Raw genomic sequence first — 24,908 nt, 5'->3', positions numbered from 1 at the left:
CAAAGCAGCGATCCAGGAGTTTGCCTTAGTTACAAGTAAGAATGAGAGCATCTCTAATTATTAATGCTCATGACATTGTCTTATTACCTTTTTCTTCAAACTATAACCAAACTATAACCAAACTATAACCAATTTTTTATACCACTGAAACGTAATATCTCCAAAGGGAGTAAAGAAACCCAAAACATTTTAAATGTTATTCAATGCTGACCACTTTGGAGAGGAGAAAGTTATTTTTGTAATCTTGTCACAGTTTAAAGACAGCCGTAAATCCATCTTTTAAGCTTTACAGGTAAGCAAAATATGATTTTTCCTGTATTCTATGTTTGATTCTATATTTGATCTTGAGCGTTTAATCAGTGTGTGTGAAGATGAACCACCCAAAGAAAGAAACCATCTGTAGTGTTACATCATTTTCTGGAGCTGCTCCATGGATGATGAAAAGGCAGACTGACTTATCCCCCTCTGGTGCCTCGTTTGACCTTTGACAAATAAATGAGCTTGCTTTCACAGAGGCCTTACCGACCCCAGACCAGATATTGTACCCATAAACCTGGAAAAATCACCCTGGGTGCAATATCCAACACAAAGTCTCATCTTCATTGCCAGCGCTCCTCCAAAAAGGCTGGCTTGATGACAACGCAAGCTTACGTCCTGACTCTCTTTCTTCTAGTGTATGGAAAGAATTTCCCACATAAACAAATCTTGAATAAACTACCGAACATCATGAGGCCAGCCAGTGCAGAAGCCTTAAAGGTCATAAATCTGTTCTGTAGCAAGCAACAAGACTTGTTTTTTAACACATTATAAGACACTGAATGTGCATCATACACGCATTACAACGACAATGTAATGAGAATGTGTGTCAGGTACCGTAACGCAATGATAGAGACATTACATTAGTTCATTTAAGAGGTGAGAAAAAAATGAAAACCAAACGGGGCTCACTGGTGGCTCACCTGATAGAGAGCACCCATCATACAAGGTACAGTATATGTGAGAAACTTGAAGTTAAATTTAATACCTTTTAAGACCCTTTTTGTAAGACCCTGCCCATGTATTTTAAGACCTCATATTGGTATACACCACATTCATAATGCATTACAGTGTATTGCAATGCCTTCTTTCACTATAATGCCCTTCTTATGTGCTTATGTGTTCTAAAATAATAATAAATACAAATGCACCAATAATAAAAATGTTACTTAAGATGGCCTCATAATCTGCTCATGACAGATTAAATGCTGCGTTATGCATTGTGATATTTGCAGTTATGCTGTAATCATAAGTGCTTAAGAGGCGCTTATGATGACTTAATCATGCGATACAGCAAACTGCAGTAAAGCCTTTGCCTTCTCTAACAAGCCCAATTCAGGAGACAGCCGAAGAGCAGCGCTGAGTAAGGAGTCTTTGTAGTTAATAATGAACTGGCAGATGTTGAGGATTTTTGTCATTTTGACCGAGGTAAGGGCTGAGACCATGTTGTGGTTCAGTCAAACTTGGCAGCAAAATGGGGTTCAACCTCAAATTAAAGCTCTCAGCACACGGCCGAGCATGAGCAACTTGCTGATGGGCTATTATCACAACCGCCTGTTTAACAAAAGCATGGAAACACTTGAAATATGTTAGAGGGCAAAAATGGGAAACGGTTACAAAACAACACAGTCTGACTTAATAGTGCAGCAATCTAATCGTGTTGTTTTATCGGACTGCTTCGGCACAAAGCAGCAAAAATTAAGCACGCTCAGTCACTACATTTGTAATGTAAGAGCCCTCCTGACCACAAAGATGCCCAAATTAAAACTGAACTATTTTCAATGCACCCTGCCTTTAGCGGTGCAATGAAGCACAACTCAATCTGTTTTGAACCCCCCACCCCCCCAAAAAATATTCTTTGAGTCCACAAAATCAACGTGCTTGAGTGGTTCATGCAAACAAACATTAAATTTACACCCCAAGAAAACTCGAATAACATAATATGAATTCTGTGCAAGTGTGGAAGGCCACCAGCTTCCTTCAGTATGAGGCTGCTGTATGTCATATACAAAACACTGGGTGACTTGTGGGAGCACTGTCAGAGTGGACTGAAATTTTCCTCCTCCCACTCTGAGCATTGCATAAGCCTACCAAATACACCCTCCACTGTATTATTCAGTGAAACCTGATGTGATTGTTAATCCTATTAAATTCACCATAATAACAGCCTAACTCCATTTACATAACACAACAAATAAGATTATGTTCTCTGCTGCATTCCTCCTCTGCCTTTCAGAAAATCCTGTTCCACACTCCAAAAATCAGACCACTTGCCCCAGAAAAGCCTAACCATGATGTGGAGTTGAAATATGACAAACCAACAACAACAACAAAAAAAGAAAAAATCTTGTGACAGTGAATTACTATGTGATATTACGATAAGTATTATCACTTTTGGGAAAAAAAAAAAAAAAAAAAACAATTCATGGCAACCTGCTCTGCAGTGAATCATCAGAGTTGTTTATGAGAAACTGGTTCCCCCCACAGGCAGCCAGATTATTTCCAGCTTTCAAGTCTTCATAGGGATAGTGATGCAGCCCTGCTACACAGTCACACACACACATACTCACCGAATAAATTTAGGCCATGAGTAACACATCCAGTTTCGCTTTATACAATATAAACATTATGTTTCCAGAGACAGAGACAGAGACAGAGAGAGGGAGGGAAAGAAACCGTGGATGGGGGGTTTAAGGTTTAAGCTTTTAACATTTTTAACCAGGGATCAAATTTTTGTGTGAATGAATGTGCAGCACAAGAGCTGCCGTCACCGCTGAGTGTAGTAGCTTTGGCTGCTCCAAAACAAACTATAAACTAGGACTTTCACTCACTCTTTAAAAGTTGTGGATGGATTGCACCACCTCAAATCATATTTCACTAGTGGCAGTGGTAAATAAAAAGGTGCTATGCTTTTTCGCCCTGACAAATCCTAACGCTCGTCTAGTTTACAGCACTACTCGCTATGATGTATATGATGGATTTACGTCATAAGTATTTATGTAAGCCTAAAGAGAGCTGGGCAAATATCAGCTGTACAGGCACCTGCTGGCTTTAAAGATGCACTACGCAAAATTGCCGAGGGTTGATTTAAGCAAGGATCATTTAGACTCAACTGACTAAAAAACATGGAATAACCATGTAATTTATCAGCGAGTCAGTCAAACAATAATAACCATGTAGATGCAAAATTCAAAATAATATGTTTACTCCATGTTTTTTTTTTTTTTTTTTTTTTTTTTATAAGTCGAGTCTGAACAGTCAGCAGTTTTGCATTGTGTACCTTTAATGGCTTTAAATAGGTTTTTTTTCTGACACTGGTTAAAAAACAGTGGTTTGCTGCATTTAATGTCATGTTTGCTGTTTTTTAATCTTAGGCCTGCTGCTATTGAATGTCTCTGACCTTAGCAAAGTTTTTGCACAAGTGTCTCAGTGAGTTATTGAGACTTTTTTGTCCTGTCTACATTGTGTGTTTGTTGTTTTACTGCTGAATCAGAATAGGCTTTAGACATCTTTCTTTACATTATGAATCCTGCTTTAAAGTCGTGATATAGATTGCTTTTCAAAAAATATAAATGAATATTTAGTGGATATTGGTGTTTGGCCTTCTATTACTATTACATCCCTCATTGCTTGTGCTATTTACCGTAAGTCTCTTTTCTGCTAAACCATGCTGCAAATAAAAGGTGGGTGCACTGAGTTTAGGTGGGTTTACCCTCCATCACATATTCCAAGTCTCACCGGTTGCATCCACCCTAAATCTGACAGTGAACCTCGAGAGCAGAGATGTGAGATGTTTAAGGACAGGACAGCTGTTAGTAGCTGGTGGAAAGGGAATGAAAAAGTAGCCAAAGTGCAGAAAACAGTGTTGCTGAGTGATGAAACAGACATACATGGGACAGAGGACGTTGGGACGATGGGATGGGGGGGTGCTGACTGGGGAAGGGGCTGATGGCAGGCTGATGCGGGTCCACACAGAGCGACTCACTTGGCCAGCTTCATCTCTATCTGCTGGCGGATCTCCTGGCGCTCCTGGTCGCTGCGGACGGGGAAGATGTTGCGGTCCTCCAGCTCCTGCTTACTGGGCCGGTTCCGGAGCTTCACGGCCAGTAGCTCCTTCCTCATCCTGCGCGGGAGGGTGCCTGTTTTTGTCAGGGGACACAAATTAAGGTCACGAAACAGCACAGCACTTTTGTGCTGCCAGACATACTTGTCCGGCTAAACCCTCTAAACTCGCACTAATCGCTGCACACTGTGCTTGTGTGCTGTCTCACAAGGGAGGCCTAAGACACAAGATTTAATAAAAACATCAGTGCCTTATTATAATCAGAGCATATATCACACACATTGTGCAAAACTTTTGGGGGGGGTTTATAATTCATGGGCTGACTGTACTGCTAATGGCATGGCAGTAAATTCTGTGTAATGTTTACATTGTCTAAAAATGCTATCTATGGTTTTATAATCTGCTTGTAATGCACCAAAATGCACTTAAAGTAAAGTGCTACCACTAGCGCTAAGCTTTTTTTTTTTTTTTTAAGAGCCACAGACATGTTAACCTTGGATGGCTGTATGCTCTATGACCCACATACTATGACGCGATTGGCTGAATGACGGGACGAGAATTAGGCCACCACAGCAGATGTTGACGGGCTGATGAAACTTAACACCAGTAAGTCTGCTATTCGTCATGATTGTAAATCTCCCTGTCATCCTCACACTGTAAACAAATATCACCAGAGATTATGCTGCTTCATTATCCATTGACAGGGCGCCCGGATTTTGTTGGATTTGTACATTAGGAGGCAGACGATAGTAAAGCGATAGTAAAGCAAATATTGTACTACGTGTCAGACGTACCGGAGATGACCGACTCATTCCAGCTGTCCTGGTCACTGTAATATTCGTCTAGACGGCGGTTCTCCTTGTTCTCATCCGATTCCTTCTTGCTCTCCGACTCGCCGGCGGGTTCTTTTTCCGTGCTGGACGTACGGGACAGACGACCGTCTAAACGGCGCTTTGGAGATGAGCGCACCTCCTTTGCCTGGAAGCTGGGGTCACAGAGCACAAGATAACCCTTTTAAATAATCTCATACGACTCCAGTGAAGGCCATCAGTTAGCAGCAGGAGCACAACACTCAAACGACAGGCCAAGAGTTTGCCAAGAGACAATGTTAAAAAACAAACAAAGGCAAAATGCAAAGGCATTCTGACTTCAGAAGAAATCCATCACCCAACAACCTAAGAGATTAAAGGCAAATCAAAACTGGTGTTCAGTGAATTAAAATGCACCAATCTTTTTTTTTTATGAAGGTGACTTCTTTAAACACAACCCTGACCCACAACCCAAACACAACACTCCTCCAACATGTGTATAAAACATCCTACAAATGACTGGCAGAGAGGAATGGATGCCAAAATCTATTTTGCACTTTCAAAATACTGAAGCTACATCTCTGAAACAGTGATTTATAATTTGCCAGATCACTGTGTAAAAGATTAAGGTTTATCCTGATGATAATCATTTGAATCTGCAAAACAAAGGTTGAATGTTAAGGATAATGATCCTGTCATTACTGATCAGGGCTGCTAATAATAGACAAAATTTCAGAAGATGTTTAGAGACACCTCTTAAAGTTACCTGGATAACTTGCTATTCCTACATTTTTGGGATACCAATCTATATTTGGAACCTAATTACATGATGATGCCTTCAAATAACATTTTTTTTTTTTTAAAGAGTGCATTTAAAATATAAGTCTTGGTGATCAACCCCATTTTATACTAGTTTCTCACCTGTCTTGTCTATGTTTGGTGGCCAGAGCACGGTGTAGTTCCTCGATGATGCAGCTAGGGGGCAACTGTTGGTGTAGCGCCCCAAGGTGGGGCGACCCAGTCGGGGTGGAGATCCTGCCTCGCAGCAGGGAGCCCTGGGGGTCTTTGGGAAGTGTGAAGTTCCTGGGCAAGGTGGCTGGTGACTTTTTCACTGCTACCGGATGAGGGCCTGGTAAAGAAAAGAATTGTAGGATATTAATCATGAGATCCTGTACTGCTGTAAAGTAAAGGCCGATGGATGGGACATATTATTATGCGGCTTTGCCATGGCAGACTCACCCTCCAGGCTGCCCAGTCTGGTGAGCAGTTTGACTGGCAGGTTGGGCGGAGGCGGGGTGCTGGCTCGTCTCTGCGGCTGGGCCACCACCACCTCCTGTTGCCCCTCTGTAGCCTCCACTTTCCCCATGGACTGGTCATCGCTGGGGTCAGTTAGGGACGTGCTGTCGTCTTCTCCCTCCTCGCTCTGGCTGTGATCTCCACCTGTCTTTGAATCCTCCGTCAAATCTTGCACTGAAACAAGACAACTGTGGTAAACCAGTGTTGTATGCTTTCACAGTCTCTGTCTCCATCTAGTGGTCAATCAGAGAAACGCTCAGAGAAACTTCCAGACTTCAACTAGGCAAAATTTTGATGTAAAATACAGCTGTCTTATCAATCTAAATTAGGAAGCGCAGCTGCTGTACGGATAAACATCCCATCCCCCTTTATTTACTGTAGATCTGTTTGGTTTTGCAGAAATAAATTCTGGTGGCAGGTTATATGTTCACAGTGGAAATCATCTTGACACACAAGAACTGACAAATGGAGAGTTTAGGGTTGATTTGAACAGGTTCACCTGAACAAAAACAAGCAAATGCTCTTCATTATCTCTAACCCCACAGGAAAAAAAGAAAAGGACTTTTAGCTCTGAGGATAACAGAGTTTATAAGAACCAACCTGACACCTATTTGCACTTTTTGGAGATGGAGAAAACTGCCTGGTGCAGTAGTGACTACGTCCCCAGTAAAGGGAAACTTAAATTAATAGTCTTCAAATAAAAAAAAAAAAAAAAACAGTGTCTTTGATTTGCATGCTACTGCATGCTGGGTGTTGTCTCGCCCATGGCTTCCAAAATGTTTTTATGTCAAGGAACCCTTAATAAATTAGATCTAGGACCCTTGTTTGGTAAGAGTTTGTCCCAAGGGTCCTCCATCTGAGAATACTTTTGCTGTTAGACATGATTAACTCACAACAAACATGACTTTACATCTTTAAATAAAAGGGGTAGGTAGATACTAAGGTAAAAAATAGGGAGTATGAGACTTTTTCAGAAGCCATTCAGTCAAAACGGTCATGGGAATCCACATTTTGCTGAGAAACTTCTGGAGCTCTCTCCAGGACTACTAGTGGGCCACGGACCCCATGTTGAAAGACGCTAAATCTATCCCGTGTAGAGCTTCCTGGTGTTGTTTTACCTGTTGACGGATCTAGATCGCTGGTCATGTCTTCCAAGGTGTTGGCTAATGGCGCCATGGGCTCCTCATCTCTGTCCTCAGCGTCAGAGTGTGTCGGGGTGTCGGGGTCTTCGCCGTTCCCCCCACAAGCAAGATCTGAGTCTACATACACAGTAGAAAGAGAACAGCCATGGGTCAGCGGAGCGATTGTGCATCATATGGCAAAGGGACATGAACAACTGAACTGTAATATGCCTGGAGTTATATGTGTGTGTGTGTGTGTGTGTGCTCTTGCGTGCCCTCTCGTTTTGCACCTGTCTCCGGCTCCCCGGGGTTCCTCCTGACGAGGTCATCTCTGCTCTGCCGTACAGCTGCCTTCTTCTCCAGCACTAAACAACACAAACAATCTCCATTTATGAGACACGTCCAAAAAAACTGCATGTAAATGAAAACAAATTCAAACAGCTAGAGTCCATTAACAAATCCAGCCTGCATATTCTTATTCACTGAGCGTTCCCAAACCACTCATGTGTGAACCATCCTGTGTTTACTTCCACTGATGTGAGCACGAGCTTGCTCAAGCGGTCTTTTGTCACTACGCTTCACACACTCACTTGCCGAGGGCTTCAGCTTCTCGTTTTTCTTTTTCCTCCATTTCCACGGCTTGAAGATGCGTCCCAGGCTGGCCAGCTTGCTGTTGCGGCGGACGGGAGGCGTGCGAACCCCTGAGACCAGGCAACCCGAATGCAGCGCTCTCTGCTGGTCCATCACATCTAGAACACAAACACAAAAAAATAGCTGTCTTAAAATAGGATGGAGACAACATCCATCAAGCAAGCAGACATCAGTGGACATCAATCAATGTAGTTGAAGACTGAGGGAATTTCACAAGTTCACATGTATACAGTTGATGCAATTCTCCTAACACCCTAACATGTGAGAACAGCAGATGTGGGTCACTGACTGTAAATGCCTTATTGATTCCAGTCTGATTGCTGAGAGGGAGCGGTGCAGAGGAGACAGAGAATGGTATTGTTTGCATCTGACTCACATGGTTACAGGGCAGCCAGACCTTCCCGGCCCCAGGCAGTGAGACAATGGACTGCTCTTAAAAGACATCTTGAAAGACACATGGAAATAAATAAAGTCAGCTCCAGCTGAATTGCCTTTTCTTAGGGTCAAAACAGGCATCTACAGCATGCAAGCTCCATTGTTTTCACATTGGCTTGCGTTAAGCGCAGATAAAAACTCCAGTTTCTTTGAATGACAGGATCGCATTAGCCGGGCTTGCTCCCATTGACAGACACTGACTGACAATCAGTGGCCATTACTGTTAGCTGGTAATCTGACATCTTGAAGCGCTCTGACTCTGCGTGTTAAGCTGGAAAACGCCCAGAGAAGGGATCACAATGGATAGCCAAGCAGACAGGGGGCCAGAGAGGCTGATTGTGCAGTGTGAGCTGACTTCTGTTATGCTGCACTGGGTGGTAGATACTGTACAGAGAGAGAGGGCTTTAGTTCCTCGGAGGAAGGACAGAAATAGGCACTCCTACACAGTCTGGCTCCGACAGCGAGCTGACACCTCAGGGAGCTTACAGCTGAGCCGTGGGCTGTGCAGGGATCACTCCATGAACGCTCTCATTTTCTGTCACCGACGTCTAAATCCACAACATCTGTTCATTTATCTCTCATGAAATGAAGTGCAAAATAAGCCCTGATCACATAATAAGGAGACAAAAGCAAGAGTACTGTGTAAGTGACTTCTGCCGGGCTACTCCACAGGTGCAGCGGGATTTGATTTCTGGCAGAGCCTATCCCAGAAACTATTTGACAGACAGGAGCGTGCAGAAGACGGCCAAGCTCAACCTCAACCCATACGAGAACAAAATCTTCACAAAGTGATACCACAGCATGGTAAACATTTATATAAAGACAGCTCTGGAGATGGTTTTGAGCTGATAACAGAAGGATATCGTGGCACTAATTTCACAAAACAATGCAGCAGCTATGAAAGGCGTCATCTCAACTTTCAATGTTATATTTACCAGCACTTTTAGCAAGGGTGCAGGCCATCACATCAGCACGTACTTAGCGCCTAAGTGTTTGCTGGGCCGCTCTTCTTTGACTTGAGCTTTGTCAAGCACAGGGCTGGTTGCAGCTGCTTCAACTGCTCACAGAGGCTTCAAGCTTATGTTTTCCTATCATTTGCGTGATATTTGCGAACGCAGCAGAACGGCGCCGCATGGGATAACATTACAAACATCCACGGACCCCATGTACAACAAGAGCCCAGACACAGCTGAGTTTATCGATCCATGAACAAGCCGCGTATTGGCGCCTTGGGTTTCGTTGCACCCGAGGCAAGCACAGCGGGAGTCACTCTACTTGACCGCCACCAATGGGAAGCAGGTCACTTGCCCAAGTCACGTCTGACTCTGCCTGCCTATGACGTGGTGGGGAATTCAGGTCAAGCCTGTAGTAACTGCAGCAGCACGCCCAGGGTCAGGCTGCCGTTGCCATGGTTACCACGCTGGATGCTGCAGAAAAGGCCCTCGGAGGCAGAGAACCACCACAGCATGAGGAATAGGGGGTTGCTGGGTGGATGGGAAGGCTGTTGCCACACAGAGATACAGAGAAGCGCAGCCAATCACAGCCCAGGATGTAATAATGCATAATGTAAGTAAGGGAGTTGCTGTATTTTTAATTTGCAAGTTATGCTAAAAAATTAATTCAAGTGGTTCGGCGTCAGGTTTGGGCAAACAGTGGCACTCTTTTCCAAAACCAATGAGGCAAAACGTGAAAACCTGAGACATCATTCTTTTGGACAAAAGGAAAAATCAAATGCCACAGTGAGCTACTAGTGTGCACAAGCCTGAGATAAAGGTTCTCTACAGCAGATAAGGAGCCTGCTACATATGTCACGCCAAGCTCCGGGAAAAAAATCACACCATCCTCATGGCTCACATTACCAAGCACTGAATTGTTCTCGGGAGCCTACAACTCCTGAGTGTTATTACGCCCTTAGGAGACAGATCTAATGCCATGATACAATTCACCAAGATGATGCAGCCTCCAAATATCACAGTAAAACAATTACAACAATGGCATTTATGATTTTAAAAAAATGCCATAAAGTGTAATAGAGTCAGTATAGTTTAGCTTAATTTATTAATTTATTTGGCAGGGACTGTGCACAACACAGTAGTTGAGCCAGAAGTTAATTAATTTACATCTGTAGTCCCTGTGTAGGAAAATATTAAAACAACAATTAAAGTAAAATAAAATAATAAATAAACATAACTCCCGAGCGCCGCATGCACACCACATGTTCCTGTGTGGTTATTATGAAAATATTATAGTAACACGACGGGTGACTGAGAAAGAAAAATACCATTAAGCACTATAAAGTCACTTTAAAATCATAACTGACTGCCACAGACACACAGAAGTCCCTATAGGAATATCTCAGGCATATCACAGGCCTACTGAAGGTAAATAAAAGAGATACTGCTTCGCTGACGGGCCTAGTTTACGAAAATTGTACCTAAACACATGTTTTATGGTTGTTAGACTTACATATGACAGGACATACAGCTCTCGCGTTCTCCTCAAGCTCTCGATGTTCAAAAAAAAAAAAAAAAAAATCCGACTGGGCTTCTGCTGATCGGAGACTTGCTGATTTCGCAGCCGATATGTACAGAAGATAAATAAGGGGAGGGGGGGGGGGGTAATAATAACAATAATAATAATAATAAAGCGTGTCCCCGTTCACCCGCTATGAATAAAGCGAAAGTGGATGAGGTGTCACAGTTTTTGACGGCGCTCGGCGTGGGCAGAAAACAAAGTCCGAGTGAGCGGCTCGCATCTGCAGATCTCTGGTAGTGTTGATGTGCCATGTGGACCCCGCCCCTCTGACCGGGAGGAGGGAGGCAACTCCACTGGCACACATCCTATACTGCCAAAAAAAAAAAAAAAAAAAAAAAAATACATCTCACATAGGGCCGCACTTCACAATGTGTTCAGCAGGCGATGTGTTTCAAAATAGACATAAACCGCATGGACCCCCCCAAAAAAATGCAACTTCTGAATATAGGTTAATGTATTTTGCAGTGCATGTCGGTTTAATTTTCTTCCTGTTGACAATATAGCCCACTGTATGTCTGTAACTAGGCCAACTGTGTACAGTATGGGTCTGTGTGCTTCAGAATATTTTCGCAATAAAGACTGGCAGAAAAATATACTTGTGGACAAAAAAGGACAAAAAATGTGGAGGAAATGTAGTTTCAGTGTCCAACATACATTTTGAATGATGCCATCTTCATGTACAAGTACATTTTTGGCTGATGGTTACGTTTTGCAATGCATTTATACACATATTTTAAGCAGATACAGCTGATTAGCCTATACCTGCAGATAGTCTACATGTATAACTTATGGAGAGAATGGATAATATCTTTGCAGAGAACGGAGATTTTCACGTTGGAGCCTGAGCTACTTTGAAACATTTATAAATCTATACTGAAGTATATTGTAGGCTGTGTAAAATGTATTTTTACAGAATGGGATGATGTCTTGGGTTGAATATAATAAATGCAAATAAGTGCAAATTATAAGTTCACTTCCAGATGTTTTTGCCACAAATAAGCACATTGCAAAGGCAAAGGCCTCCCGTACAAAAGCAGCTGGTGATGATGAAAGGACTGGCTCAATATAAGAATATTTATGTGAATGTTACGAGGTTGTTACACTTACGTATCATGGGATGTGCAGCTATTATGTCCTGTTGAAGCACTTGATATTCACATGATAGCTCCCAAAGAGCAGACTGGCTCCTGCTGACTGGACACTGAGGATTTTGGAGCCAAGATGTCTTACACGTACGAATAGTCACAGCTATTTTTTTTTCCTTCTTCTTCCAAAAGGCTTCCCTCACAAGAGAACTAGAGTAGTGCTTTAATTAACAAAAACTATACAAATATCACAGCAAAAAAAATGATAACTCAATTCAGGGATACTACAAAAAACTATAGGAATGCCATCAAAGATACAGTACATGTGTGTGTGTGTGTGTGTGTGTGTGTGTGAGTGTGTGTGTGTACATATATATATATATATATATATATATATATATATATATTTCTTTCTTTCTTTTTTTTTTTTGTTAAAGTACCATAAAGCGCAACTGGATCACTCCACCACCTATACAATATTTGAACAGATAGGAATATTATCATGCTGATATTAAAAAAAAAAAAAAAAAAGTCATAAAGTAAGACAAAGTGAGTTCACTAGTGAATAATGCAAAAACACCATACTGGAAATTATCTTTTGAAATAAGTATATTGTATTGATTTTGCCTTGTACTTGAAAGCTTTCCTTATAGGCACAGGAGACCTGTTATTAATTATTCAGACAGCATCAATTGGTTTGTAAACATAACCTTTGTGGTTTCAGATCAATTTCTATGGGAAACACTAATACATTAACAGCAGGAAGAGATGATATACATCAGAGCTGATAAAAGTCAATGGCTGAATTTCTCCCCGGGGACCGACAAGCAGTAAGTAAAGTGTAAAAACAAAGGCATGTGCCACTAAGTGAACATGAATCTCATTCAGTATTTATACACTTCATTAAATATGGCAGGGGATGCAAGGTTTTACGTCAGACGTAATTTAGTGAAGTATATCGATGATATAAAGGATCACATTTCACTCCAATTACTTTGATCTCATATGTTAATGATTCATGTGAGAATTAAAAAGGTTTTGCATACTAAATGTGATCAGTTCACACACAAAAAGTAGATGCACGATCTAAGGTTTGCAAGCTTTAAGATGAGGGATTCAGAGGCACCGCACTGACCTAAACATGAAATCTGAGCAGATTTTGGTTTCGGTTATGCCGGTATTTCTCTGAAGCAGGGCTGCTGTGGGGGCACATATGTTAAACTTCAACTTGTGGAGCTAAAGAACGACACACAAGTTAATCTGGCACAATTAAATGGCACGAAATGGACTCTATGAAAACAAATAAATAAAAATTTAAATTGCTCTTTCATTTATTCCTGTCCTTATGACCCCTAAAATTAGCAAGTGAACGTAAATCTTAGGGGTGTACTATGTAAAATTGCTGATGTAAGTAAGGGCATGGAACAAGACTGAGGCTGACAGGTGATTCTACCTGCCTGACTCACTGTTAAATTACATGTTTATTCCACATTTTCTGACAGGTGAGTATAAATGTTCCTTACTTGAATTGACACTCGATTTTGCATAGTGCACTTTTAACGTTACTTGCACCATTATCACTTTCACATACCAGTATTAATACCAAGAACAGCTGACACTGAGTATTGATCTAACCCACTGAAAAGTGGAGGCCAGTGGTTTGGTGTCATTAGACAGAGTAAGTGGTATAAAATCTTTATTTTTGAGAACCGCTTGGGAAACAGGCTTCTGTGTGCCAAAAATGCATGAAGTCAAGGCAGTTTGCCTTGATTTCTGACATGTAATTTAGGGCTGCTGCTTCCTGATATTAGTTTCAGATAAAATCTTCAAAACAGATACTGCATTTTAGCCCTGTATTGGCACTGGCACTGACACCAGAATCATAATCAGTGCATCCTGAGTTATGAAGCAAGAAAACAGTGATTATTTGGCGCTGCTTGTTGAAGTTTAACTCATTTAACTCAAATTATTTCTGCCTCCAGAGCAGCTCCATCTTCAGGAATTCTAGTCTACAAAATGCAATGGCATTTTTGGCTCTACACTTTTCTTTTAGATACCTCAGGTGCATGTTTGTGTGTGTGTGTGTGTGTGTGTGTGTGTGTGTGTGTGTGTGTTTGAGTGAGTGGGGACGGGTTGGAGGGTGCTTAAGTGGTGTTCAGTCACAGGGGAGTGGAGGGCAAATGGAGAACGAGACTCTACATCAGCAGTTTAACGCGCCTCAAACCTGCAGCTATGGAGTGTCCATCTGTGGAACAATTTGCACCAAAGTGCTTTACAATTGATTGCACGTCTCAGCCGCAAAGTAACTGAATCAGAGAACACTTATTGATAGTTTTAGAGTATGTTCAGAGAGGACTAAAACAATTATTAATGATCCATCCATAACTCTTGAATTTGTTTACACATTGTGCTTCATGTCTGGAGGAATGACTGGGAGTGTCCAAGGTTAAGTTCAATAGCGGTCACATTTAAAAATAACAGAATAAACAGGGAAAAAAGGTGTTGCGACTTCAGTTGTCCTTACAGATTATGTTGAAACCTACCTAGAACTAATACAATAACAGCATTTACTCATCCAATATTTACTAATCATATGCCAATACTGAGAAATGCTTGTTTCTCCTTAAAATTAACACGGCAAGAGCCAATTTAAAGCACAATCTTTTGCGCTGGCTATAATATTCCCATGTTGCTTACTTGTATTCAACATCAGTTTTGTATTTCCATGTTGACATGCTATCCATTGTGTTGTCTTTTTAGAGTTTCACATATTGGCTTAGGATAATGCATGCAAATTTACAGAAAACACACAGCTACTGTATATCCGCTGCGACCGTTGAAAATAAAACATAAAAAAGGAAACAAACCTCTCTCCAATATTTATTTAGGTTTACATATAGGGGAGTTATCGAATGATTTTGAAACCTTGAGCAACATGATAAAACGTGGTGTAAAAAACCTGAATATGATGACACACAGCACAGTCACAGGATCTCATTCTGCATGCATTCAGTTGAAGAATTTAACTGGTAATCCATGAGATATTTGTTGTTGTTGCTGCTGCCTTTTTGGGGAAGTAGTCAGTTCTGTGATATTTTGTGCACTTAAATATGTTATGTGCCCCAAGCCACAGCCCTATGAATAATTGCTGATATTAAAATTAACATAAAAGCTCTGTACAAGGACGTCATACTTATATAAGCTACTCCACATATTTTTTTTCTGATATTTAATACTTACATAGGCTTTGCATTGGTGCTGCTACCAGCGCTAAGTCTGAAAATGTATACGCATCACCAGAAAACCTTCCGGCAGCGGAAATCCGGGACCGTTTCCCCTTAAAATCTGCTGAATCATTCATCAGATAGAGCCATAGCTTTTGGGATGCAGCCTATGAGCCAATGCGGTCTCATGGTGACAGATAGCAGCAGGGAGGACACTGCCACGACTGCGGAGAGTCTGCGAGGAGCAAACGGAGCATTCGCTGGGATTCCACTGAAAGGGATATTTGAAGGTTGGGAGGAGGCCAGATTTCTCAGGTCAAACTTGGCTCTCTCTGGGCTCAGCAGTCGGGTACTTTTATGAACAAAACAGAGCAGGCCGGGCCAGCGGATGCTCATGTGCTCACAACAGGTTGGTTGGAAGGAAACCAAAGGAAAATTAATGAAAACGCACACCACCTCTCTCACTCTTGTCCACATGGATGACACCCCGGTGAACGCGTGTGGCTGAAATAATTTGACAAACTAATTAAACGCTTGCATTTGCACGGAGTGAGGAGCATCAGGTTTAACTAACAAATATGCAGATACTGAAGCACAGCTACGCCCCAAATAAAAGGAACCAACAAGCCTGATGCAGTATGCTCCAAACTGTGTGCAACCATCACTGAATTGAGGAATAGTGCCTGTGGTCCTTAGTTGTAACAGATAAATAAATGATCCATGTCTGTGTTTTAAAGCAAATGTGTACCGATGCCTGTGGGGTCTTTTTTGTGTAGAAATGCAGGGCTCCTGCTCAGCAGTCATTCTGCTCCAATAGCGGTGAGCTGCTGTGCTCTCTCTCTGTGGATTTTCAGTTGGATGTATTTCATGTGGAGTGCCGCAGCCAAATCAGAACAGCCTCATAGTTACATGCTGATTAATAGCTTTTCATTTTCACTTTTTAAGACTTAATTCTAGTGGGAGGTTCACGTGTTTAAATCCAGCACCCAGTTCCTGTGGATTGATTTTTGCAGCTGCTGCGCCCCTGCCCCCTCCTCCTTTTACACTGCTGAGAGATTCAAGTCTGTGAGTCTGATCAGCCTCCCCACTCCTCCTACTCTGGGCTCCAGTGTTTTGCTTTAATTACATCTGCCAGAGCTACAGAGAGGAAAATATATATATTTTTTCGTGATAAAGCCTTAGCGAGGCTTTTCCCATTTCCCACATCTGCGGGGTGCAATGTAGATTTTGCAAAAACAAATGCATCAAAATAACAGCGATGGAGAGTGGTGGTCTTTAGCCTCTGTTCTTGTCTTCCCACGGTAACTGAGTGATATCAAAGCTCTGTTTCCATTTCCCCAGCCCTTCATATTCCCTTGTTGTCGGATGAGGATGTCAAAGGGATCAGCTGCATGCTCTGATGTGTTCTCGTGTGCAACATATTGCTTTTACCAAGCTCTGAAAGGAATTAGGTCAACACATGAAACATTCATAAAAAATACATTATGTGTAAATGGCTGACGGCTTAAGTCAAGTAGCTTCCCCCGAGCAAGTCCAGCCCACTGCCCATTCGCTGCCTCTGCTATCAGTCTTAAAGCACATGGAGTCTCAAAATAAAGCATGTTTATGGTATGTGCGCATCCACCCAGAAGCATGAACTCTTATTGTAAAGATACGCCGGCAAGTCTAGCATATTAAAAGAGGCAATTCATAGGGGTGCAAATGTAAACAGCTATGAAGGCAATGCTGCTCAAGTACAAATCATGCACACAGACAACACACTGGAGCATAAAACAATGCTCCATAAGGAGTGAAGGCAGGTAGCTACTTGGCTTTGGACAGCATGCAGGCCAGTGAACACAGGCCACAGTCCATTCATCTCTATGAGAATGGCTCTACCATCCACACCGCTTTTTTCTTTTGCCTGTTTCGGGGGGGATTTTAACAAAACAAGCAAGAAATTGAAGTCCTACTGGAGACACGTGCGAGATCCCACACTGCTCAGTTGATGGGGGAGGGGAGAAGGTGGCGGTGTGTGTGTGTGTGTGTGTGTGTGTGTTGTGTGTTTGTGTGGATGTGTGTTTCTGTAGCGGGGGAGGGGGAAAGAACAGTTTCTCGATATCTATTTTTGCTGCCACTCATTCACTCAGTGTGCATGGAGATTGAAATGATCTGCGTTTTCATTTTTCTCTGCTCTGTCAATTTGAAAACCTGCCCTCAACCAGAATAAGCACATTACTGCATATTACTCCTTTGATGTTACTTGCATTGTGTGATATTAGACAACTCTGTTTTGATAAAAAAAAAAAAGAAAGGAATAAAGATCAAAATAAGAGAGACACAAAAGAGATGACATTGATTCCCTTCGTGAACACAGCAACATCAATCAAGTAGGTCATTTGGTCATTTGGAAATTTTTTGGAGCTGATACAAGCAGCTTGAATTTGATAGCAATATTAAAACAGCCCTTTTTTATACCTATGTTGAATAAATTCTTATAACAGAGTCTAGATAGCAATTGTCTTTTTTTTTTTTTTTGGATTATCACAAAATCTCTTGCCATTAAGTTTTTCTTCTTCTTCTTCTTGATTTTCTCCATTTTAACATAATAAAACATGCCCCTGTACACTAAGGATGTTTGTTCAAAATCCTGTTTTATGATTAAAATTTTAAAAATCACTGGTGTGAAATGAAAATTATCTGACAGCCTCACTATAACACATTTTGGGCTATTTGAGGAAGATCTATTTTGAGGAAATCAGGGTACTGTAGAATAAAATTACCCATATATACGGTTTTTGGCTTCAATTAGTATTTCGTTACATTATCAAAAATACTGCAGGGGGCGCTGTTGTCCTACGTCCTACGCTAACGTCCTACAACATTACTTAGAGATGAAGGCTTAGTCCATTTTTCCTGCCTGTGGCACCTTGTTAGTGAGTAAGCTCGTGAGTCAATCAGCGTCACTTTTACAACTTTTAGTTTTGGAACAGGCGCAGCAATTTGATGAAAAACGACATCAATTTTACTCAGTTACGGGATGAACTTTGACACCAAATGTTTTGGTAATCGGAAGCAGCGCCATGTTCCAGCTGATGCCAATGAAGCAGCTGTCAGTAGCCTATCCAGCCCTACGCAGTGATTTTTCAGGATTATTGACAGATTGTGAGGTCCCCAGGAAGAGCAATTAAAAGAAAAAATATAAATATTTGGAGGCCACATCTTACTAATCCATGGCCACAAGATATAACTCGTTCCCACACTATAATTAATTTGTTCCCACAAACGTTGTCTAGTCCTCGGAAAATCAAATTCTCATTGCACTTCTCAGGCTCTGTAAGTTCATAACTATGAGCAATACAATGAACTAAGTCTTATTTTGAGGGCAGAAGAGCTTAAATAAAAAAAATCTTAAATAAACATTTTAGGTGCTCACAAAGTCATTCTTTAGTTTCTTTCAAAATACCAAAAAATATTTAGAGAAAAAGCATTCAAACGTTCTTGGTTACTTGAATTCCAGCATTTGACAGGGAGCTTCTCATTAACTGAAATACTCAGTAAACTGTTTTAGTTGGTTTAACACTTTAAGCTGATTCAGAGAGGCAATCAGACAGCCTTACTGGGCCCAGATTTCAAGGTCCCAGTCAGCACTGCGAAATGGTCCACTGCTTTGCCCTTCTCACTCAAACCAGGCTGGCATATGCGAGAGTCTCGTACATAATGGCGTCTGTGTCCTTTCATTAGACTGGTGGAGGGTGACGTCAGGTTTTGTCCTGCCTGTGGTGCTGCTGTCCAGGGCTCTGAAGTCAGTGGGACCCGGGGACATCTCTGCATAGTGCATAATGGCCTGAGAGATGAGTAGGCACAAAAAAAGGGGTGCTGTTGCTTTGGAATTAGCTCCTGTACCACTGAGCCTTGGCCAGCGATGAGAAAATCAATGCTGCGCCAAAGACCCAAGGGTAAAGAAACACACTGACGGAACAACGTATTACCATTTAGCAAAGTCACATTTTTATCTCAGCTCCTCGATTACAGTACTACTGCAATGCATGAATCATTGCCATGCTGTCCATGCAAATCCTTCATTACTGCTTTCAAATGGTGCTTTGGAAATAGACACGAGATTCACAATAACTCAGAGGAATTGCATCAGTACTAAAAATATCCACGGAAGGGCAATGAAGTTATGCAGCTTTTTATTTTTTTTAATTTTTTTTTTTTTTTTTCACATGGAGTTTTTCGTTTTAAACTCCTCACAAGCTTTTGAAGCTGATTCTAACGCTGTCTGCTCAGTTTTCATCCCTCTCTCATAGCCTGAGAGCTGATCTGGCATAAAGTGCATATATCTGGAAATATTCTCACTTCACTCTAACTAGCTAAAACCTTAATGTAATATGTATCAGGCTTTTTACATACTGCTGCTGTCATGTGCACATGCTGCAGCTCTGATTTTGGTGGGTTTTATGTTTTCACATCACTTGAGGGATTACATGGTCCTCTATGAGGTGACAAAATTCTCTAACCTCTTGAGCTGGGAAAATCATTTTAAAACACATGGGAGAGTATAAAAAATGCACTGTCATCAATCTAAAAACAAGACTGTTTTTCTTAGTTTCTGAAAAGTTGACATTTTGCACATACAAGGTTTTCACCCAACAGCAACGACATGGTCTGTGAAGTATGACCTTGAACAAATTCTTTGAGAGCAGCCTGGTGGCTGCAGCGCTGGCCTCATCCTGACAGTGACTCAGACATGCTTACCTGATTTTCACAGTTGCATTTATGCAACACCTTGGTATCTGTCAAGTAGGGCCCTCTTGTGGCTGTAACACCTACTGTAAACAAGCCCTCCTGCTCTTCTGACCCCACTTAGCAGCACTTATTTGCCTCCCCTGCTGTGTGTGTGTGTGTGCGTGTATTTGTGCAACCTGTAATCAAATCTCTAATGCTATGCCTGCTTAGTATTTTGGTGGTGTCACAGGTTGAACTCCCCGCGCCCTCGGCCTCATTCCAATGCAGTGAGGCAGGTCTGGGCTCTGACAGATGCTGTGAAGGTGCTGAGTCCAACGATAACCAGCGGGACTGTCCCAAACATAATTGAGTCTGTAGATGACACTATTTTACATCCTCAGTGAGCTCCCAGCCTTTGTTATGGAGATCAGTGGCAACACGGCAGCTCAGAACAACAACATGGATGCCTTGAGTATGACTATATAGCCAAATGTACGGCTCAGCAATATGTCAGTGTTATATTGTTATCATGGTATGAGACTAGATATCGTCTGGGATTTTGGATATTGCAATATCATTATATGGTGTTGTCTTTTCCCTGGTTTTAAAGGCTGCATTACAGTAAAGGGATGCAATTTATCAAACTAGCTGCTCTATTGTTTGCCTCTACCTGCTTGGTCATCATGTTCACATTACTAATGATTGTTTATCAAAATTCACTTGCCTGTAAATATTTTATGAAAGCACCAATAGCCACCCCTACAATACTGCCACCGCATATCAATATGTTGAGTGAAAGACATCATGATATTTGATTTTGTCCATATCACCCTCCCTTGCCCAATGCTTTACACCTCCACATTTCAGCTGAGACAATCATGAACATGTGAACTGGCACTGCTCTTCTGCCCTCACATTTGCATAGCCATTCTTTTTGTATGACCATCTATGAACATATCTCATCTCAATACGCTCCCATTCTTTGCTGTTAAAATTCTCTTGTGGCTGTGAAGCAGATTTAGGACATGCGCCTCTGAATATGGAACAGGATACACTTGGCTATGTATAGGCGTCCTGATTAATAAAACATGAGCCATGTTGATTCAAATAAAAGGGATCCTAATCTCTTCATCGGGGCTCCTCCGACTGGATGGGTAGACGAGCTTGAGCCTTACGCTGATGGGGGTCGGATGGGGGCGGGGTTTAATGGTTGGAGAAGGGGGGGCCAAGGAGCCCGGGGAGAGAGCCTTTGATGTTACAGCAACATGTCAGATTAGCAAAACAGGACCAGCTCAAATTGAGAGGGGGGGTGGGGGACAGGGGGAGTAAGCAAAGAGGCTCCTGCAGGCTGGAGGGAACACCAGGGATTGACAAGGCCCGTCTGTCATTCGAGTAAGTAGATCCAGATGTGCACAAAGACACCTGCAGTGTGATGCTGCGTTCACACCGTGGCCTAAAAAAAAAAAAGCCTGTAATGTTTTGGCATCGTGGGATGTCGGTCAAACTGCACGACTGTTCTGTAGAGGCACTCTTGTTGCCGAGGTGATTTTGATAGTGGATAGAAATAGCCTCTGCAGTTGTGTGACTGTTCATTTGTAATATTTCATCTCATCTTGAAATGTCTCTTAGTGCATGTTTTCTTTGGAAAGTGTTACATATGAATCCCACTGTAAACAAATAGGAAGTGTCTGATCACACCTACATTCAGTGGCCCATGTTTTTCTCCCAGACATCCAGATGAAAGTGACTTTGCAAAAGCTTTTTCTCTATTTGCAAAATGTTACAGCATCCGGTTTGTCTTCACCACCGCAGCAGAAATTGGGAAAATGTAACTTCTGTTGCCAAGTTTGATCCGATGGTGCAGTAGGCGGCACTTTACGCCAACACCGGGAGAGTTTTCATTCTCCCACTAAAAACATCCGATTTGCTGGCTACTGCATCCACCACAATTTGAATGCACCACGAGTCCCTCCTTTGGGCTATAATATTTTGGCTGCGTAGACTATTCTGCATCATCCCCAAAAGATATTGGTGGTGATGTAACCTGTGCATGATTATCAAGGTGGCTGCTGACCCACCAGCTCCTAATAAAACCATTTGAGGAATTTAATAAGAAAGGTACAATGTTGTGTGTTAAGCAAAGCACTGTCAATGAGACTGTTATTGCTGTACGTTCCAGGAAACATATTCAGCTCAAATCAGATGCTGATTTAACCTGAGACCTCAGAGCTCACTGTGCTTGTACAGACAGAATACAAAACAGATAGTCTCTTTATTGCCAGATATGATTTGTACAAGAAATTTGCCTCATCTAGTATGGAAATAAGCAGCATGAGAATCAAATTTTTTCCCCTCTCAGCAGTATCTTTACAAAACGCTGGGATTTCTTCTGCACCAGATATGCACCGGTGTGGTATTGATAGGGAAAATGCTGCTTTCCTGCGCTGTAATCCAAGAAGAGTGATGGAATAAGAGGTCATTTGTATATTAAGACAGGTCTATTGTGCAGCTGATTCTCCGTGACATTGCCCGGCCGGGTGCCACCATCATGCCTCGATCACATATCTGTTACCCGGCCTTTTTTGTCTACTCTAACAGTGATGGCTCCTCTCTGTTCCTCAAGTGCCTGCTCAGGAGCCAAGATCAAAGCCGCAGTAGGGGTGCCAGGGCTATGAAAGGGTTAGCACTGAGCGGAGGGGCTGGAGGGATGGGGGAGGGCAGGAGGGTTTTCAATGCTGCATTGCCCGAGCCCTGTCTGCCTGACGCTGCATGAGAAACGACAGCTTTGGTTGGAATCTGCTCTGGCGCTGCAGGGGATCCGGGTGAAGTCGGCGTAAAGGATGAATGTGCAAAGTGGTAATTAATGGTATATGACAGGACAATCCTGCAAGTGTTGTCTCAGACTTTATGAGACACACCAACGCCATTATGTAACCATAACAACCACGACAACGTGACAAGCGCTGGATTCACTACAGAGGGCAGGAAAACAACAACAATATCCCTCTTGGCAAGAGAACATTAAGATCTTTCTGCAATATCACCGGTGCCTCCACATCTAAAGATAGCCGGCCATGTCAGACGGCCTGACGCTGTAGACGGCCATATCAAAAGGGCCGTGACATCACAGCAACGAAAATTAGTCCAATCAGCGTTGGCCAAGCTTCGATATGAAGCCAATGAAGGTACCTTCCTTGTAGGTACATTATACTCTACCACCCCCACCCCCAGCCGCCTACACATCTCACACCTCACACTGTGAATCAATAACTGGAGTGTGTTAAAAGGTCCTTATTTGTACAGATGTAGCTGCTCTACAGTATTGGCACATATGCAGCCGCTGTGCAAAGTGTCTGGTTGACTACTTGGGTTTTTTTTTCTGTTGTGAAACCTGCTGAATCCATAATACCTGGCTTGTGTTGGCTGGCACACAGCAGTTTCCAGGGCCTATATTTTAATATGACTGATTTATTATGTTTTCATATTGATCCGGTGTTCAATAGCTTTCAAACTGTATTTTTTATGACTGCACATTCTCAGTAAGTTATTGAGCAACGCTGAAGGCCTGCCCAACGATTCTCAGTGGAGATGTGACCTAGGCTTACACACAACGCAGCACATCTTGCGGATGAGCACAATTCCCAGACTAAGTGGCATTTCGGTTTGAATGGTCGGTCGCTGTACATCACAGGCTGTACCGAGAAAACCAGCCAGCAAGTGAAGCAGACAGATAAACACCATGTCGGCACACAGTAGGAGAGCCAAGTGCTGCCTTCTGCCATTTGGGTCACCATGGAAACAGCCACATACACATCCAGCACTGTCATCAACCTCAACTCTGCATGCTCCAATCCATGTGTGATGGCAAGTTCTATACTGATCGCACTCCAAAAAAATACATTTCACGTACACTTCAGAATAAAACTGCACCATAAAAGGTGCCTGTGTATTTAGATGACATCCATCTAAACCACAGGTTGCACAAACAAAATGGATTTTTCTTCCAATTCCCTGGTGGCATCGTGCCTGCAAGTAGGTTATGTCCAAAACAAAATTTGGCCACTCTAATGCACTTTGAAATGCATTCTTTCCCCTTATGGCTTGTCTATCAAAGCTTGGCAATCTAAAGAGCGGAATGATTCATACACCCTGGTAATGATTGAGTGATTGTTGGGAAAATTGAGGGTAGCTAATATACTCCTGCCATTACAGCAGTGAAGTGGGTCTGCAAAAGCCTGGAAATCTAAGCGATGTTTGCATCATATATCTGCAGGGCATCTTTTATTTAATTAGCACAAATTCAGGAAGCATGCTGGGGGGGAAATCTAAATGATAATAACGGGAAATGGGTATTGCACCACAGACAACAACATTTCAGGTCTCGGTTACATGAACCATATAGATGATTTAACATGGGACACATATACTCTGCATCCACTGGAGGTGCATCAGTGGTTGTCACTGTGAATGACACTATTATCAGGGAATTTTCACACATAGGGCCCATTGCACAGCGGTGACTACGGGATAGCCTAGTAAATGACGCACGTTTACAACACAACCTACGTTCGTTGCATACAAATTCATTGAGATCTGTGATCGGCGTGACCGGCTGCAGACGACCCGCTTCCCCACGACTGCCATCGGCAAACTGTCATAATTGTAAAATAATAAACGTGATGCCAGGAGATGACAGGAGATGTGCAACGTGCGCTTAGGCCCCTTTCCGCTTACCTGCTCTGTGCGCTTCACCTAGGCGGACCTCGGTGATGCTGCTCGGGTCACTTTGAGATCTTCCCCGCTGCAAGACGCAGTCCTCGTCCAAGCCGTCCGATGAAGCCATGGTGAATAGAAAAGCAGAATGTAGGATGGATGTATGGAGGTATCACCGTCAGCCAAGGTCAGCGGCATCAAGTGGTGGTGCAGATTTTAATGTGGCTGGA

At 42.4% G+C, this 24,908-nt stretch overlaps 1 protein-coding gene across 1 annotated transcript in view; it reads right to left on the bottom strand.

Moving 5' to 3' along the window:
* The window catches only part of phactr3b (phosphatase and actin regulator 3b), a 40,485-nt gene extending 15,577 nt beyond the window's left edge, over window positions 1-24,908 (bottom strand). Inside the window, exons 1-8 of the mRNA XM_030052644.1 lie at window positions 24,700-24,908; window positions 7,916-8,074; window positions 7,616-7,690; window positions 7,323-7,463; window positions 6,148-6,378; window positions 5,830-6,037; window positions 4,894-5,084; window positions 4,022-4,175 (exon numbers count right to left, since the gene is read on the bottom strand). Coding sequence (XP_029908504.1) covers window positions 4,022-4,175; window positions 4,894-5,084; window positions 5,830-6,037; window positions 6,148-6,378; window positions 7,323-7,463; window positions 7,616-7,690; window positions 7,916-8,074; window positions 24,700-24,808 — 1,268 coding nt within the window. The 5' untranslated portion in view covers window positions 24,809-24,908. The remainder of the gene's footprint in view (window positions 1-4,021; window positions 4,176-4,893; window positions 5,085-5,829; window positions 6,038-6,147; window positions 6,379-7,322; window positions 7,464-7,615; window positions 7,691-7,915; window positions 8,075-24,699) is intronic.

Source organism: Myripristis murdjan, chromosome 5 (assembly GCF_902150065.1).
Source record: "Myripristis murdjan chromosome 5, fMyrMur1.1, whole genome shotgun sequence".
Classification (NCBI taxonomy): Eukaryota; Metazoa; Chordata; class Actinopteri; order Holocentriformes; family Holocentridae; genus Myripristis; species Myripristis murdjan.
This window is presented reverse-complemented; position numbering and strand designations above follow the sequence as displayed.